Source organism: Eulemur rufifrons, chromosome 6 (assembly GCF_041146395.1).
Source record: "Eulemur rufifrons isolate Redbay chromosome 6, OSU_ERuf_1, whole genome shotgun sequence".
NCBI lineage: Eukaryota > Metazoa > Chordata > Mammalia > Primates > Lemuridae > Eulemur > Eulemur rufifrons.
The window spans coordinates 67,812,784-67,831,835 of NC_090988.1; the positions used below are offsets into that span (position 1 = coordinate 67,812,784).

A 19,052-nucleotide genomic window follows, 5' to 3' on the forward strand; every position below is an offset into this window, starting at 1 on the left:
AGCTAGATGAGTGGTTGTGTATAGCAGCTTAAACACAACCCAGGGCCCTCAAGTCCTCGTCTCAGTGAGAGCACCCTGCGGTCAGCAGCTCACAGCTAAGACCTGGTCCAGTCCATTCCCCCTCCCAGTCCCAGGGAATTATAAATTGACCTCTCTGTATTCATACTTCCAATTGGCTTTGATCCTTTTGCAATTTCTTAGAAAATTATCCTTCTTTTTTGAGCTAGGGTTTGGAATGTAATTCCCCATTGGCTAAGGAAAGGTTTAAAACAATATGCACAGATGCAAAGGGTGATAGGCTCCTGCTATCAGTAATCTACTTTGGAAGCCCTGTGAGACCGTCTTTTATCAACAAATTTAACACCCACCAGTGTCTTGAGAATTTTGGACCCTGTTTTGGAACTAAAATGGGGGACAAGAGGATGGTAGGCATGGGTTTCCTGTTGCCATGGGTATTTCTCCTTCACCGCAGAAAAAAACCCTAATCAGTTCCCAAAATGGAGACAGCTTTGCATCTGAGTCCTGAGCAATTGTAAAAATGCTGTGTGGAGGCTTGACTCACCACCGCAGAGCCTCCTTGGACGTTAGAACTGGAAGAGAGCTGTTTATGTTTACAGTCAAGGGTGCTGAGGCTAGAGAGGGAATGTGGCCGCCACAATGTCACCCAGGACAAAGCTGAGGCAAGAACCCACGTCTCCTGACCCCCAGGTCAGTATCCCCTCTCCACCAGGCTACCCACTCCTCTCTGTCAAGCCATGGCCATCATGCCCAAGGTGTCAGAGGGAAAGGTTATCACACTTTTCCATGGTCTTCCCTTGCTGTGACTAGACTTTCTACTTGTGGGTGCCCACACCGGGGATTGTCTGGCTTGGAGGGGCCTTGGGACTCCCTTTGCAGCACTGATTTTGGGGACCCTCAATTTGGAAACCATTTATATTCTTTGTTTTGGAGCCCGTCAATGAGATGGGAAGCTTGAGGCCTAATTCCCTGCCGGGGAAGGACCAAGAGAAAAGGCCCCAGCTGCTACATCTTTCCTGGGTTAGGAAGTGACTAGAAGGGAATCTAGAGTTTCTGAGATGGATACTGTTGGGGAACAGTGTGAGGAAAGAACTCTGGAGGGAAATGACAGTCTAAGCCAAAAAGGGAAATAGACGCCGCATCTAGCCCCTGAGGATGAGCCTGGCCCGGAGGAGGAGAGGGAAGGTGGGGGAGAAAGGCATCAGGGTGCCAGGAAACGTCACCTGGGAGAAACTTAACAGTTGGGGAGGAGTCTTCCCGTGTGCACTCCCATCATCCGAGAGATGGGTGGGGTTTGGGGGAGGAGGCGGGGACATGAAACAGTTTTTCTGGGGCAAGTGCCTGGTCTCTTGCCAGAGAGAGGAGCCTCTACTTTGGTACATACACTGCAAGCCCTGGTTTCTCAGGGACAGAGACCAATGAGGTCATCTACATCTTGGGTTCTGCAACTCAGGAAAACCATCAATTTTGCAGCCATGAAAAAGGTGAAAAAAGTCGGGCTGTGAGTGTTCAGAGGGGCTGCGGGGCTGTGTAAGTTTGTGTCAGAGAAGTGTATGTTCTGTTTGGATGTGGCTGGAACTGCATATGGCCTGTACATGTTGTGTATGTATATGTTGTATATTATTACAGAACAAGGTGCCTTCCTTTCCGTGACCTCTCAAGCACCTTACTTTCATCCTATCTCTATCGTTCTCCAAAAACTTCAATGTCTTCCACTGACCACCAAAAACCAAACACCTCCCTTCCCTCCAAATTTCTTAGCCGGGCGTTTGAGGCTAATGATTCAGCAGACACACTGTATTCCTGTCTCTGTACATTTACTCATGCTATGTTCTCTGCTTTCTCAACACCTGATCTTTACCAATTGAAATCTTTTTCCCACCCCACTCAGATGCTATCTCTTCCAGGAAGCCTTGCCTGGTATCCCTGCCCAAAGGCCCTCTCTCCTCTGAATGCCGGAGCACTTTCCTCTACCTCTTTGGTGGCAGTGTTACATTCTCTCATGCACTTTGACTATCAAGGGGGATGTTGTCAGTCTCCTGCACTAGAAGGCTAATATTAATAAATTTGTCTTGTTATTTTTGAATCCCCAGAACCTAGCAAAGTTCCTTTATATAGCGGGTATTTAATTCAAAATACATTTGTTGGCCAGGTGCGGTGGCTCACGCTGGTAATCCTAGCACTCTGGGAGGCTGAGGTGGGAGGATTGCTTGAGCTCAGGAGTTCGAGACCGGCCTGAGCAAGAGCGAGACTGTCTCTACTAAAAATAGGAAAAAATTAGCTGGGCATCCTGGCATGTGCCTATAGTTCCAGCTACTTGGGAGGCTGAGCCAGGAGGATTGCTTGAGCCTAGGAGTTTGAGGTTGCCGTGCACTACGAAGACTCTACTGCACTCTACCCAGGGCAACAGAGGGAGACTCTTGTCTCAAAAATAAAAACAACAAAAACCCCATTTGTTAAACAAAGAAATGTATGTGCTGGAGGAGATGAATGAGAAAGTTTCTTTCCACTCGGAGCTTACAATCTAGTGAGAGAAAGATGCACAGCAATACGTATTAATTTAATTGAAACCCAAGGAGCAGCACTTGAGCTCTGAATATGTGGTGGTCCGATGGGCAGGGAAGGTGACAAGGGAGACGCATTCAGGTTGAAGGAACTGCCTAGCTGGAAGGCTGGAGGTGGGGAAGCACGTGGCACATTTGGGGAACATGGTGAGTAACATGGGGACTGGTATATAGGAAGCAAGAAGGAAAATAGGAGGCAAGACCAGAGAGGGGATATGAGCACTGGATCACAGAGGACCTGCTGGGCCTTTCTAAGGTGTTTGGGTTTTATTCTGGGGGCAATGAGAACTACTGCAGGGGAGTGTAACAAATACCGAATGAAGAAATGACTTAGCTCTGTGTTTCGGGTGGATGCCATCCTGTGCCCAGGCTCCATTTAGGAATATCTTACCGTGGGGGCTGAGCAGCACCCATTCTCTGAGGCCAGCCTGTCCCTTGGTCAAACCACCTCTTTATGGAGTCTTCCCTTTTAAAGAGGCCATACCCAAAGATCACTTGGTCAGATTGAGAGGTCTGTTCTGCCCTCTGAAACAGTTTCCTAGCCTGTTGCATGAATTCCACATTCTGCTTTGGCTTTAGTACAGCAATTCTACTGTTTGAATGATATTAGTCAGGGTTCTCCAGAGGAACGGAACCAATAGGAGACTATGTATAAAGAAATTGACTACGAGGAATTGGCTCATGTGATTTTGGAGGCTGAGATGTGTCATGATCTGCCATCTGCAAGCTGGAGACTCAGGAAAGCTGGTGGTGTAAATTCAAGTTCAAGTCCAAAGGCCTGAGAACCAGGAGCACTGATGGTGTAAGTCACAGCCTGCGGGCAGAAAAAGACCACTGTCTCGGCTCAAGCAGGCAGGTGGAGGCAGCCACTGACAGCCACTGCCTCTTCTGAGCTGGAGACTGGCTTGAGCCTCCTAGATAATTTCGTGTCCTTTGCAAGGGTGGGGGTAGGGGGAAACATCCTGTAAAGAGAAAATCATAGGCTTTAGAGTCACTCAGCCCTAGGTTAGAGTCCCACCCAAAATCACTTACGAGCTGCAAGACCTTGGCAAAGTCACTAACATCTCTGAGACTTGGTTTCCTTCTCTGAAAAATGGAGATGATTATGCCTGCTCCCAAGAACTAAAGTGCAGATGAGTATGGGGATTGCCCTGCTTGCTGCCTGACACATAGCATGTGTTCAGTAAATGGTACTTTTAAATTCATATTTGTGGAGTCAACTAGTGGCTGTTCTGCATAAGAAGAGGGAAGGTGTGCTTGGAGGGAGCCATCATTAGGTGTCTTGAGTTAGTGGAATGAAGACTCTACCTAGTTTATCTTCGCAGGTCATCGCAGAGCTCCCAACCCCAGGCCCTCCAGGGGAAAAGTCTTAATTGTCTCTTCAGGCTTACTTCCCCTCTCTGCCTTCTGTGCCCTTCCTGTCAGCAGCTGTGGTCACAATTGATAGGCCCGCAGGGTCCTAGGCTTGACTGGATGAGGACATTGTTGCAAAGATGAGGAAACAGGAGACACTCTTGCGCTGCCTGAGGCACCCTGAGAACCAGTGGCTCTCGTACCCCTGCCCCTCAGCTGTGTGTTTGAGGTGAGGGCACAGGTCTCAGGGCCTCCTAGAGTGATGGGAAAACTGTTAGGACACGCTAGGGAGATGCTCTGCTTTTCCGGAGCTGAGCATGGAGTTTTCTCTTTGAACCAAGAAACCTGCAATTATGAATCTTTCTCAGAGCTGGCATTGAGCTGCTGGCGGAGGTACAGGGAGGAAGTAGACCCATCCATGCCCTAGCAGGACTCACCATCTGGTAGGGAAGCACAGCCACACACACCTTTAGTGTAAGCTGATTTGAAGGACGTACAGACCACTGTGGTAGGAGCAGAGAGGAGCGTGGTACCAACTGCGTGGGTTGGTGGTTCTGGGTTCAACACAGAACACTTCTGTGACCAGATGTGTGGGGTTTTCCTCCACACCAAGCAATTCCCAGGCACATGCCAACTGGGTGTTCTATAACTCAGTTCTGATACTATCCACCTGGATAGCATCAAATCCCACAGGTTAAGGGCTTAGTCCCACCTGCCTGCCCTTCACTCCAGACACCAATCACAAGTAGCAAGTTGTACCTCCTGCTTGATTTCCACTGGAAAAAAACCAAAACTAACAAATAACAACAACAATGAAAAACAAGTAGTAGGTTGTGACCTGTGCTTTTGAACAACTGGCTATAAATCAGGGTTCCCATGACCCCCCTCCACCCTCCTCAGGTTTGAAAATCTGCTAGGATGGCTCCCAGAAATCAGACAAACACTTATATTTACTGGTTTATTATAAAAGATGTTACAAAGGATACAGAGGGACAGCCAGATGGAAGAGATGCACAGGGCAAGGCAGGGGGGAGTGGGCACAGAGCTTCCGTGTCCTCTCTGGGCGCTTCACTCTCTGAGCAACTCCAGCGTTCAGCATCCTGGTAGCTCATCAAATCTTGTTCAAGAGTTCTCATTGAGCTTAGTCTCCAGCCTCCACCCCTTTCCTAGAGGTTTCAACTCTCTAATTCTCCAATCACTTGCTCTTTCCAGCGACTGGCCCCATCCTGAGGCTATCACGGGGCCCCAACCTAAGCAGACACATGGGCATAAACTCAGGAGTTAGGGAAAAGGGGTTCATTATGAATAACAAAAGACACTTCTATCACAGAGAAAAACACCAGGAAATCTTGGTAAACTCAAGGGCTTACCAAATATATTTCTTATTATACCCCATGGAGAGCACTGGAACACGGGTACAAGTTAAAGTGATGGAGGGAGAGGGCAGGCCTGGCAAAGGAACCTGCATGAATAAGGGAAAAAACATGTTTGAAAAAAAAACCAAAAATTGAACTCATAAAGAGTAGGATAGTAGTTAACGGGGCTGGGAAGGTGGGGGGATATGGGGAGATGTTAAAGCAAAACGCCCACAGCTCTTGGGTATGGCTGGGACACGTGGGTGGGGCGGTAGGCAGTGCAGACATGGATGTTAATGTGACCTGAGTCACCCGGCCTGCCAGGCCTGAGAGGCCCGGGCTTCGCTGTGACTGTGGGATCCGGAAGGCTTAGCAGCAGGGGAAAAGCAGCGTCAAGTTTTGGAGATCGCTCAGATTTAGGTAGGCACAGACAGATGCCTTGCTAGGTATTCTCTTTCTTTCATTCAACAACTATTTGTTGAATGCCTTTTCTGTGCCAGAAGCTGTTGTGGGCATTGGGAAACAGAGTTGAAGGAATAGATCAAGCCTTCTCTGAGGCTGCCCTCCACGTTTTACAGAAGAGGAAACGGTGGGTCTGCCTGCCTCCAGCTCGTGGCTCCGGCCCGGGCCTACGTGGCTGCAGGGCAGCGTTGCTCTGGGCAGCCCCTTAGATGTCCCGGCGCACGTGGGTCGGTCGGCTGGTGGGTCGTCTGGCTGCGCGCGCCGCCTGGGCCTCCAGAGCGCCCGCCCTGGCTCGGCGTCCGCCCCCAGCCCAACCCACACGTGGGTTCCCGCACGTCCGCCTGGCTCCCCCCCCACTGACGTCAGCCTAGCTCTTCCTCTTAAGGCCCCTCCCGCGCCCCGCGCAGAGTGCTGGAGTCGCTGCCGCCGAGTCCGGACATCTTTGCCGCGCACCTCCGACGCCCGCCCGACTTGCATTCCCGGTACGGTCGGGCCCGGCGCGCACTGCGCTCGAGGGGAGGGAAAGCGAGCTGCCTTGGGCTCTGCTGGCCAGGTGCTGCTAACAAAGGGGTCCCTGCTCCCGGGAAGTGTAGACGTCGCTTCCCAGAAGCAGAGTCCCGAAACCTCTGCGCGGTGGCCCACGCCACGTGTGGGTTCGGAGCCCGCTGTGCTCTGCTTTTGCTCTAAGCGGGACTTGTGGCCTCTGGCCGCGCTAGGAAAGGAGGAGATGGCCACACCCAACCTGCGGTCGAAAGCCCGGTGTATGCGGAAGAACAAGGAGATGACAGGTCCAAAGGGTGGGGGATACCGCTGGGCTCAAAATCGGTGAAAGGCACAAAATTCGAAGTCGGGTTTCCTGAGCCCATTGAGCCAAAAAAAGCTTCGGCATGTCCGGGGCGGGTTCCTGGAAGCTGGAAAACGGCTGTGCGGTTTGCATTTTTCCCGTGGGAGGCTCGAGAGATGAGCTCCATGGGGTTGCTGCTGCCTGAAGATTATCGGGCCCTTCTGCGTAAATTACATTAAGCAGCTGTTGGTTTATCCCGGGCTGCGCTAAGCGCAGCGCATGCAAAGATGAAGCAGGCAGAGTCCCAGCCCTCCCCCACCTGAGATGGTCTATTGAGAGTAGGATTATCCGGTTCCATCTCCTTCCTCCTTTTAACAAACGGGAAAACGTAAACCTGAGAGAGAGTTTGGAGAGGGGGATGTCTAAGGTCACAATGAGTGCGTAGCAGGGGTGAGTGGTAGACTCTCTTCTGCATGGCTCTTGCCACTAGATGCACCCTCTTTCCACCCCTACATTGAAGGGAGCGTTGGAGCCAAGGGCGGAGGATTTGGTGAAGCCAGCGGGTCTCTGCAGGAACTCCCTTCCCCCTGCCAGGCTGCAGGAACCTTACAAGGCTGTCTGGAAATAGCAGTGATTTGTAAGGAGATACCTGATTCCAGCTTGATGACTCTGGGCTGCCTGCTTGGAGGTCCTCTCAGATATTTTTGCCCTTTGGGACGGTGCTAAAACTAGACATGATGCTTTGGGGACGAAACCTGTGATATTCCCTCCAGGGAATGCAGTGCAGGGTTGGATTAACAGAATGGAAAGCCCTTTCCCCGGCTCTGGAATTCGAGGGTTCCATTGACTTTAGGGCTCCATGCTTCAGGCCCTCTGCAGCTATTTCTGCACTCCCTGAAGCGAAAAAATTTCCTCATGCCGGGCTTCACGCTGTTGCAACAAGGATCACAGCATGAGCTACACTCCCTCCGTTTGGTTAACAGCCCCTAGTTCCTGATATTGTGGTTAAAGTCCGCCTCTGGCCACGCGCCAGGCCAGGGAGGCTGCCACCGGGTATCACGTTGCCTGCGTCTGCTTTGGGCCTCTGGTTAAATCTAAAGTCTGAATCCGAGCTCCCTCCCTCTGACCCACTGAGCAGGACAGCTCCCGATTACCTCTGCTCACCCCCAGGGGTTCTCAGGCTTTCGCCCTCTGGCCTAGTGCCGACCTGCCAATGGCCAGAGGCCGCTATCATCTCCGCCCCAGCGCACTGGGCACTGGATTGCCCCCCAGCGCTCTGGATCGCGCAGGCGCGCAAGCTGCCTGTGCCCGCTAAGGGTTCGGATCTGGGCGGGGTGTAGGTCTCTCCGCCTCCGGTCTGATCTCCGCCCCGTCTTGGGGGTGGTGGCGAGGAGAGGCAGCGCATGCGCAGAGCTCATAGCTCGCTCCTGTGCCTTGGGGTTGTACATGTGGCCGTTAATGGCTTTTTTTTTTTTTTTTTTTTTTTTTGCATGTATCTCTGGTCCTTGCCTGAGGGGCTTGGTAGTGTTTTTGTTATAGAAGCCTGAGTGGCTGAAGGAGAGCTGGGTGGGCGGCTCACTGCCATCTTTCTGAGGAAAAGCCAGCCCCATTTGGGGTAAATAAGCCAAGATGAGTGAGCCCGGAGGCTATACTTACACCCAAACGTCCATATTATTTTTCCACACCAAGGTGAGCTCATTCACACCAATCCGAATCTGGGATTAGGCCTTTCAACTCTTATATAGCTACATTTTTTTCCCTCCCCCTTTTTAGTCATCTCTTGTGTTTTTAGTGGCAAGTACCCTCAAAAGGAAGCTTTTCTCAGAACAGTTCTTGGTGAATAAACATTAAAAAGGATGCAGTGACACTGAATGTTTTTCCCGCTATAGATTCCTTTTGGTTCCAAATCCAGTATGGCAACTCTCAAGGATCAGCTGATTCATAATCTTCTAAAGGAAGAACAGACCCCCCAGAATAAGATCACAGTTGTTGGGGTTGGTGCTGTTGGCATGGCCTGTGCCATCAGTATCTTAATGAAGGTAAGTGAGAGTCGCCCACTCAGGAAGCACATACTTTGACGCTACCCTCTCCTCCACTCCCTTCCTGAGAATCCTATTATTATACTGTATGTAAAAATGTTTAGGCTCATGCAGTCATTCAGAGAACTTTACATGAAATAAACTTGAAACATAATAATATACTGAAAGGGTATCTGAAATTAATAAGTATCAAAGGACTGTCAAGATGTCAGGCTTGGGACCCAGTTCCTAAAATTCAGTGTTCCATATTAATGTGCGTGGATTGCCTACCAATGAAAAGGAAGGGTCCCTGCCTTTAAATGAGCCAAACTCTTTTAAGTAATTTTTGAATTGAAAATGACACATACATGTGGTAAAATTAAAATCATACTAATGTGAGAAATCTTAAGTTCTCCTCCCACTCAACCCCATTGTCCCTCCTGCCTTGGATGGCAATTTTGTTATCAATTATGGAGCTAAAATTTAATTAGGAAAAAAAGAACTTGTGAATAAAGAACTTCTTATTACAGGCCGGGCGCGGTGGCTCACGCCTGTAATCCTAGCTCTCTGGGAGGCCGAGGTGGGCGGATCGTTTGAGCTCAGGAGTTCGAGACCAGCCTGAGCAAGAGCGAGACCCCATCTCTACTAAAAATAGAAAGAAATTATATGGACAGCTAAAAATATATAGAGAAAAAATTAGCCGGGCATGGTGGTGCATGCCTGTAGTCCCAGCTACTCGGGAGGCTGAGACAGGAGGATCACTTGAGCCCAGGAGTTTGAGGTTGCTGTGAGCTAGGCTGACGCCACGGCACTCACTCTAGCCCGGGCAACAAAGTGAGACTCTGTCTCAAAAAAAAAAAAAAAAAGAACTTCTTATTACAGTACTCAAACCTGGCTTGTATCAAAAAGGTGAGGTGACTTATAATATTAAAATATTTTAAGTTCAAAGGTTTGGAATTCCTAATAAGAGCAAAATAATGAATTCTGGGTTCTGAATTGAAATGGATTGAAGTGAGAAGGAACTAAAGGCAAAAATGAGCTATGCAAAGGTTGTAACAACATAGGTTGCTCTCTATTATTCTTAGAAGAAGCCACATAATACACCAACTTTTATTCATTACTCATTGGATCAGAAATTAATGCCTTCTGTTTCCATCACACCTATGAATACCAATGGTCTTTTTCTGTGATGGCTTCTGACTCAGGTGTGGGTAAGAATACCTGTCAGATCACTTATAGTTGATTTAGGGGTACCTCTGCAGCTAGAATAACCCTTTTTGGTAACAATAGACCTTGTCCCATTTGTATGAAAGCTATTGTTGGTGGCTCCTGGTCCTAGATGCACCTACAAACTTTCATAGGTTCAACTGCAAGGATATTTTTTGCCAATATTATGCAATGCACAAATCTATCTTTATGCAAAACTATTAGTATTGGTCCATATATGGAAACAACCAGGGAATGGTCCAGAATATTGCTTTTTAATTCCAAGTCTTGATACTAGTCAACATCATCTATTTAAAATCGGTGTGCAAAACTGAATTTGAGAGAGTAAATAGAGCAGTTTTACATAATTGGAAGTTATTCTAACTACCGCCAATCCAGTGTTCTGCCTTCACACCAGTTTTGGTAGAACTCCTGTAGAGGTTGCTCCAGTGGGGAAATAGGGCTGAAGAGAGGGTCAGTGTTGTGTGTGGGGTCGGCTTTTTAAGTGTGGGGCTGCCTCTACTTTGAGGCATATCCTGATACTGTACTAATAAGGTAGCAGAACTCTCCTATGCCAGAAATATAGAAATTTTGCAAGTCCTTCCAAAAATCTAGAAGTATCAATTTCCCATTTAACTAAAGATTTTATGTCTTTTAGGACTTGGCAGATGAGCTTGCTCTTGTTGATGTCATTGAAGACAAACTGAAGGGAGAGATGATGGATCTCCAACATGGCAGCCTTTTCCTTAGAACACCAAAAATCGTCTCCAGCAAAGGTTGATGTCAACAAGTTTATATTATAGTCCATGCTAGACTTAAGTTCGTTATCAGGCTCGAAATCTTAGCTCTTCAAAGATTTTCTCTTTTATAGAGGATAGGAGAGCCTGGGAATAATTTTGCATTGATGCCTATAGATAGCAAAATTTCGGTTTCTAGTAAATGTTTTAAATGGAGATTCAATTTGTCCATGTGATGGAAAGCATCTGAATTAGAATGTAATGAGTAAAGCTCCAAACCTTAGGTCTATGTTTAACCACATTGCTTCAAATACTTAAGTATACTTACTCCCCCCCGCCCTCCCAATCCTTTCACACATGTAATACAAAGTTGAGAATAGAGCAAATGAGCCTGTTCAGCAGATATTCTTGGCTTGACCCTTTCACACTTATTACTACCAGCCCAAATAGTATGTTTTGAACATGAGCCCAAATAGTATGTTTGATACTTGAAAATCATTGGCCACTTACCTGATAAGTGACTCCCTTCATCATCTTCATCCCTGGATTAACTGTCTTGTGCTACAGTGCATCTAGTAGCAAAAATAGCTTCTTAAGTGTAAATTAGTCTCTGCTTAAAAAAAAAGAAAGAAAAAGAAAATGAACAAAAGAAGAGAAAGTTGCCTGTCCCTAGGCCAATAGGATGATAGTTAAGTAGGAGTATGGAAGAGTGTGAGCGTTAAGCTCAGATAGTAAAAAAAATTGAGGGATGTATAAGGAATTAATATGAGAATCAAATTATAAACTTCATTCCTTCTAGCTCCCCACAATTGTGGTTATATAAAATGACAGTGTGACTAAAACTAGACTACAAGGAAGGTGCTGACATATTCTTCTTCCATTTAAGAGGCCACAATAATAAAACTAAAAACCAAAGGAGGAGGAGGCTAGGTGGCATTAGTGGCATTTATCTGACACATATACAAAACACTGATGAAATTGTCCATATAAGAAGTTAATGAGGCCAGGTGTGGTGGCTCACACCTGTAATCCTAGCACTTTGGGAGGCTGAGGCAGGAGGATCGCTTGAGGTCAGGAGTTCGAGACCAACCTGAGCAAGAGGAAGTCCCCATCTCTACAAAATATAGAAAAATAAGCCAGACGTGGTAGCATGTGCCTATAGTCCCAGCAACTTGGGAGGCTGAGGCAGGAGGATCGTTCAAGGTTGCAGTGAGCTATGATGACACCACTGCACTCTTGCTGGGATGACAGAAGGAGACCCTGTCCCCAAAAAGAAACTAAAAACACAAGTTAATAGAACAAATTTTTGTCAGCTAGATTAAAAATTTCTCTTAGAGGCCTTAATCTGGTCATTGTTTCCCTTTTCTCTAGACTATAATGTAACTGCAAACTCCAAGCTGGTTATTGTCACAGCTGGGGCACGTCAGCAGGAGGGAGAAAGCCGTCTTAATTTGGTCCAGCGGAATGTGAACATCTTTAAATTCATCATTCCTAACGTTGTAAAATACAGCCCAAACTGCAAGTTGCTTATTGTTTCAAATCCAGGTGAGACTTAACTGCATAAAAAATAGATGAGCTATAGTAAAACTGATAGTATATATTATATTCTGTATCCATATGTTTATTGATTCATTTATTTATCATATGTTTCATTTCTCTCCTGAGAATAGATTTGTGTTTTTATAAAATAATTAATTTTAAAACATTAAAGGGGATACAGTGCCTCTGAATACAGTTGGAACTTAAAATTAGTTACTCGCCAAAGATCTTGGATAGGGGATAAGTTTATGAATGATTGTTATTTTCTTAATTGGTATACCGTTTATTTTCATAAAACTACACTTCTTTGAATGCTTAATGGATTTGATATGCATAGTATAGAGGTTTAAAAATACTGATGAGTTATGCTCAATATCAAGATCCATACAGAAACATCTATCTTGAGTAGCCAGTCATTCTCTAATGATTCACCTAGTATCTCTGTTTACATGTTTTCTTCATAGTGGATATCTTGACCTACGTGGCTTGGAAGATAAGTGGCTTTCCCAAAAACCGTGTTATTGGAAGTGGTTGCAATCTGGATTCAGCCCGGTTCCGTTACCTGATGGGGGAGAGGCTGGGAGTTCACCCATTAAGCTGTCATGGATGGGTCCTTGGGGAGCATGGAGACTCCAGTGGTAAGCATGAGTTATTTTCTCTTTTTTGTTTTCAAAAATATTATATAAAAAATTGACAGGCATTTCATTATTAAATTCCAGTCTAAATCAGAAATCCATTAGTCAAGGTAGAATGGTTTCCTGAAATCTACCATTTTGTATAATTATATGCTAAGAATTGTTAAGATTTTAGCCATTTTCCTGACATAAGCATTATAAAAGCTATCCATGTAACAAAAACATTTGTACCCACTTAATATCTTGAAATTTATAAAAAAAGGGGGAGAAAAAGTCAAAGTGCTTCCTAATGTAATTTGCTTGCTTAATTTTACATCTCTGTTCTCTAGATTTACTAACTATTTGATGATGCTGGAAGCACCTTACTAGCTAGATTTCAAATAAGACCAGTTCAGATACTTTGTACCACTTCGTGGTGCTACTTTGGCAAATAAACAATGAAAATGTAACCTTTCTTTTATTACCCTAAAGAAATCCTTTTAATTGGATAGAGAATAGGCATATGCATGGTGATCATTCCCAAGGATTTATTTGTTGAAGTGTTTTACCCACTATCCTCCCTAAAGTTACTTATTCAACGCAGATTTTTTAAAAGTCAGGAAAAAAAAAAAAAGAAGAAGATTTTAGCATTCTGTATGACATTTTATGACATGGGGAATTAAATTTCTTTTCCTACCGTGAACATATTAAGACTATATTTCTTGGTGACCTTAGTCATTTAATATGATACCTGTTTATAGACTTGAACTGACTGGTACTGAAAAGGTCAGCCAATCTAAATGGAGTGCAGAAAAAAAATTATATTACTATCACAGTTGAAAGATGTTACAATTTGTGCAGTGTTCTCAGAGTTTCTTCCACCAAGAAAACTCCCCGTATGTTCTCATACTGTCTTTAATATTTCAGATTTATATGTATTAAACATTCCAATAGGTTAGAAAAATAGATGAGAATATAGTAAAAAGTCTTAGTTTTATATAACCTAAATAAATGAACATCTCTAAGACTAAGGGTTTATCAAAAGTGAATGAATAAATGAAAATCTATTCTAAATGTACTCATTGGTGATACTCTTACATCTACCAAAAGGGGGTAACCCTCTGCAGATAAGAGGATTAGAAAAATGGGTCACAATTACTAGTCTGTTGGTGCATGAAAATAAGTATCTTCTATACTATTTCTTTTAGTGCCTGTATGGAGTGGAGTGAATGTTGCTGGTGTCTCCCTGAAGAATCTGCACCCGGATTTAGGCACTGATAAAGATAAGGAACAGTGGAAAGAGGTTCACAAACAGGTGGTGGAGAGGTAATAGATCTCATAATTTGGCAACATGGAAGATTAAATTTTTTTTATTTAAAAGATTAAAATTTTAATAGCATTTGCATTTGAGTAACTTTTGTTAGAGAGAAAACTGTTTTCTTAAGCCTTGTTCAAAGTCATACTATAAAACAGGTGTAAAAGAAAGAATGGCTAAAATAAAAAATAGCGACAGCACCAAATGCTGACAAGGATGTGGAGAAACTGGATTGCTCGTACGTTGCTGGTAGGAGTGTAAAATGTTATAGCCACTCTGGAAAATAGTTGGCAGATCCTTTAAAACTAAAATGGATTTGCCATACAACCCAGCAATTACAGATAATGGATCCCAGAGAAATAAAAACTTCATTTCTCTCCCCCACCTCCCCCCCCCACACACACAATGAGCCAAGATATGAAAAATTATAGACATTTATTAATGCTAAAGTCTGGAGAGTTTTTTGCCATAAACACCCTCATCTGCTACGTGATGGTATAAAGTCTGTTTTTTTTAATGCGATAATTCTCTATAGTCTGGTAAATCTTTCTTTGCTTATACTGTAAACTATTATAATAAGACAAGTAGATTAAGTCTACCGTATTGGGAGTCAGTCTTTAAGAGCATATTGATTCATTCAGTTAGGAATAAGATCTCTTAAGTTTCTACTATAGTCTTTATGAATAGAAACATAGCTATGATTATAAAGTTGTAAGCAAGGTCTATCTAGATTCATAATTATACTAAAAACATAAATAATTACTATTGAAATTGTTGAAATCGGGAAGATTTCATCTCGGTGTCACTATTTACCTATGTGGCCACGTTGTGGGCCTCAGGTTTATAGAATTGAATAATGAATCATACTCCTTGGTTCATGACATATTCTCATGATTGATCTAGGCATGTCCCTCTTATTTGTATTTGGTTTTTTTTTTTGAGACAGAGTCTCACTCTGTTGCCCAGGCTAGAGTGCCGTGGCGTCAGCCTAGCTCACAGCAACCTCAAACTCATGGGCTCAAACAATCCTACTGCCTTAGCCTCCCGAGTAGCTGGGACTACAGGTGTGTGCCACCATGCCCGGCTCATTTTTTCTATATATATTTTTAGTTGGCCAGATAATTTCTTTCTATTTTTAGTAGAGACGGGGTCTGGCTCTTGCTCAGGCTGATCTCAAACTCCTGACCTCAAGCGATCCTCCCGCCTCTGCCTCCCAGAGTGCTAGGAGTACAGGCGTGAGCCACCACGCCCGGCCTTATTTGTATTTGTTTAATTAAATAAAACCTGTGAACCCACTACCCAACCCAAGAAACACTGACAGTAGCTGTCAACTAACTATAGTGTTTGTTGAATCAGAATTACTAGTCCGCTGGAAGTGAATTCTGTGCTTCTCCTACCAGCTTTAGGATTAATGTCCACTAGGGCTATTCAGCACATAAATATTTGATAACTTGACTAAAAAACTTTCATTCAATTTTGTTAAGGTAGGTAGAAGATTATAAAACAAATAGATCCCTCTGTCTCCTTTACATTCCCACTTGAGATAATCCTGAGTTAAATATGCTATGTGTTATCTTGGATTTACTTTTTAAAACCCACTATTATATTTCTAAGAATTATCCAATTTTGTTGTAGGTGACTATAGTTCATTTGTTTTGACAGCTGTGTAATATTCCATTGTATCAATATATCACAATTTATCCATTCTCCTGTTCGGGGGTATTGGACATGTTGCCATGTTTTTGCTATAACTAACAGTACTGTTCTGAACATCCCTATACATAATGTCCTGGTATAGATGTTACTCTTATGTACGTAATGCAACATTGTGGAACTATTTACTAAAAAGCATGTGTTTGGTGAAAGCTTTGACTTTGTTTCTCCTACCTTACTTTTTCTGCCCTTCCCTACCTTTTCTTCCCCTACAGTGCTTATGAGGTGATCAAACTGAAAGGCTACACATCCTGGGCCATTGGACTGTCTGTGGCAGATCTGGCAGAAAGTATAATGAAGAATCTTAGGCGTGTGCATCCAATTTCCACCATGATTAAGGTAGGTCTAGTGTTACTCTGTATTTGACGCACTCAGCTTGTGGCCCCACTGATGAGCTTCCCTCTGCCCTATGTGTTATGTTGTATTTGAATGCTTCATTACCTAGTTTTTTAAAACAGATTCTTCTGAGAAGGCAATCAGATTAATATAATCCCTCAATCAGTAAATTAAAAAATTAATGTACTCACAACTTTCATTTTTGGAAAGAAATGGTTGAGCTTTAGGATTAATGTCCACTTGGGACTGTTCAGCACATAGATACTTGATAACTTGACTAAAAGGCTCTAATTCAATTATGTTGAGGTAGGTAAAGAAATAGATTATTGGCCGGGCGCGTTGGCTCACGCCTGTAATCCTAGCACTCTGGGAGGCCAAGGTGGGTGGATTGTTTGAGCTCAGGAGTTCGAGACCAGCCTGAGCAAGAGCGAGACCCCATCTCTACTAAAAATAGAAAGAAATTATATAGACAGCTAAATATATATATAGAAAAAAACGAGCCGGGCATGGTAGCGCATGCCTGTAATCCCAGCTACTCGGGAGGCTGAGGCAGGAGGATTGCTTGAGCCCAGGAGTTTGAGGTTGCTGTGAGCTAGGCTGACGCCACGGCACTCACGCTAGCCTGGGCAACAGAGTGAGACTCTGTCTCAAAAAAAAAAAAAGAAATAGATTATTTTTCCATTGGGAAAAATAGAAATCACATTCAACTTAGAGTTATCGTTACTATTTTATTGACTTTCTTTTATACTATTCATTACATTATAACTGAACATCTGGAAAGGCATTTCTACTTATCAAGTTGGATTAAATAAGCTTCATAATTGTAGAGAATATAAGTCTTGGGAAGCCCTGAAATGCACAGACAAAAATATAAAATGTTTTTCTTTTTGTCTTCAGGGTCTGTATGGAATAAAGGATGATGTCTTCCTTAGTGTTCCTTGCATCTTGGGACAGAATGGAATCTCAGACGTCGTGAAGGTGACTCTGACTGCTGAGGAAGAGGCCCGTTTGAAGAAGAGTGCAGATACACTTTGGGGGATCCAAAAAGAGCTGCAATTTTAAAGTCTTCAAATGTCACACCACTTCACTGTCTAGGCTACAACAGGATTTTAGTTGGAGGTTATGCATGTTGTCCTTTTTATCTGATCTGTGATTAAAGCAGTACTATTAAGATAGCCTGGGAAAAACATCAATGTCCTAAAGTTAGAAATGGGAATGGTTCGTAAGCCCTACAGCTATATCCTGACAATGGATGGTCCTTACCCTGTGTCACCCTAAACTGGTTAATGGAAAATAGTTCCACCACTGCTGAAGCACCACTGCCAATGCTGCACATGCTGCAGTTGCCCTTTGAACCAGATGTGTGTTTACCGTGTGCTATATAACTTCTGGTTCCTTCACCCAACATGCCTCGTCCACCTTTTTCCCAATCAGTCATATCCTGGGATCCGACGTATAAATCCAACATTGCATGTCCTTGTGCATAACTGTTCTAAAGGATCGTATTTTGTGTACTATATGTATCAGTGTACATTGCCATATAATGTAAAAAGAAAGATCTACATTTAAACAATGCAACCAACTGTCCAAATGTCACACCAACTAAACCATCAAATAAATAAACCTGGAACAGTGACTACTCTGTTAATTCATTATATTAAGATATAAAGTCATAAAGCTGCTATTTATTCATTACTTTGAGGCATCTTCAGTCTTAAAAAAATATTTACATTTATTAATTTCATATTATTTGACATAATAAATTAGTCAATACCAACATGACCGAATAATACTTAAGCAAAATAGATTTATTCAATTAATTTAAAAGGAATTTTCAGATTTAATCTTGTAAATCTTCATTATTTATTGGCACAAGTGTTCTAGGTTCACCTGTACCTTCCTGCCCCAGGCAAGGAATAGGCCAACTCTGCAAGGAGCCGGTGCTTTTTGTCTTAACCCTGGGAAGTGGATTAAGCAGGCCTTAGCCCCATCACAAGTTGCCGATTAGTGGAGGAGCAAATAGAATGCTCAGAACGGGGTCATTCCATGTTTTTTGCCCCACTAAAGCCCATGTTACCAAAATAAAACTATTAGTACTTCAAAGCCATGTTCTTTCAAAATTCTTTACTGAGTGCCTACTCTGGTAGATGTTGCCATATACAAGAGCAAAGAAAAACAATTGGCTCTCCTATATTTACTGCAATCAAGTAAAAAGAAAAAAAAGGTAAGGAAGGTTGGAATACTTGGGCAAGTATGGATGAAGATCCAGTTCTCTTCACCTAGCATGGGAGTTTCATCACTACCAAGATGATGATAACTTCCTTGGCCACCAGGGGCCTGAGGCAGGTGTGGAGCTTGAATATGCAGGCCAGCAGGGTCTCTCCCAGCCCTGTGATAAACAAGGCTGCTGTGGAAGCACACAAGCGAGTGGTGGCACAGGACCACCCCTATCTGCTGGTTGGTAGTTGGTTGAGAAAAGTGCTGTAAGAGAAATAGAAGAGAGACAAAGGAAATGGTGGTAGTTGACACAATGGTTAAGAAACGCTAGAGGGAGTGCTATTTATGCCCAAAACTGAAAAGAGGAATTACCCTTGAGAAGGGATGGGGGAAGAGCTTTCCAGATACAGAGAACAGCCAAAAGCCCTGAGCAAAGAAAGCCTAGATGGAAAAGAGTGTGGTGAGTATCCTGAGATGAATTTAGAGTAGGAGGACGAATCCTGAAGGTCTTCTAGATTGTGGTAAAATTGGTTATTCTGAGTGTAATGGAAAGCCATTGAAGGGTTTAAAGCAGGGCTATTGCATAATCTAAGCTACATTAAAAACAGACACCACAAGCTATTCTATGGAAAATGGATTCAAAGGCGAATACTCCACAAAAGATAGGCCACCTGTAATCCCAGGGATATGAAAGGCCAAAGCAAGAGGATCGCTTAAGGCCAGGAGTTCCTGACTAGCCTGGGCAACATAGTGAAATTCCGTCCCTACAAAAAACAAACAAAAAATTAGCTGGGTGCACTTGGGAAGCTGAGGAAGGAGGA

At 43.9% G+C, this 19,052-nt stretch overlaps 1 protein-coding gene across 1 annotated transcript; it reads left to right on the top strand.

Annotated features, from left to right (window-relative positions):
- The first annotated feature begins 6,149 nt into the window (after positions 1-6,149).
- Positions 6,150-17,680, top strand: LOC138385227 (L-lactate dehydrogenase A chain-like). Its single transcript, XM_069471192.1, is given in 9 exon segments — positions 6,150-6,234; positions 8,426-8,575; positions 10,419-10,536; positions 11,869-12,042; positions 12,501-12,674; positions 13,859-13,976; positions 15,894-16,017; positions 16,912-17,047; positions 17,050-17,680. Coding segments are annotated over 8 exon segments (1,092 nt in total). The 5' UTR covers positions 6,150-6,234; positions 8,426-8,449; the 3' UTR covers positions 17,172-17,680.
- Positions 17,681-19,052: the final 1,372 nt, after the last annotated feature.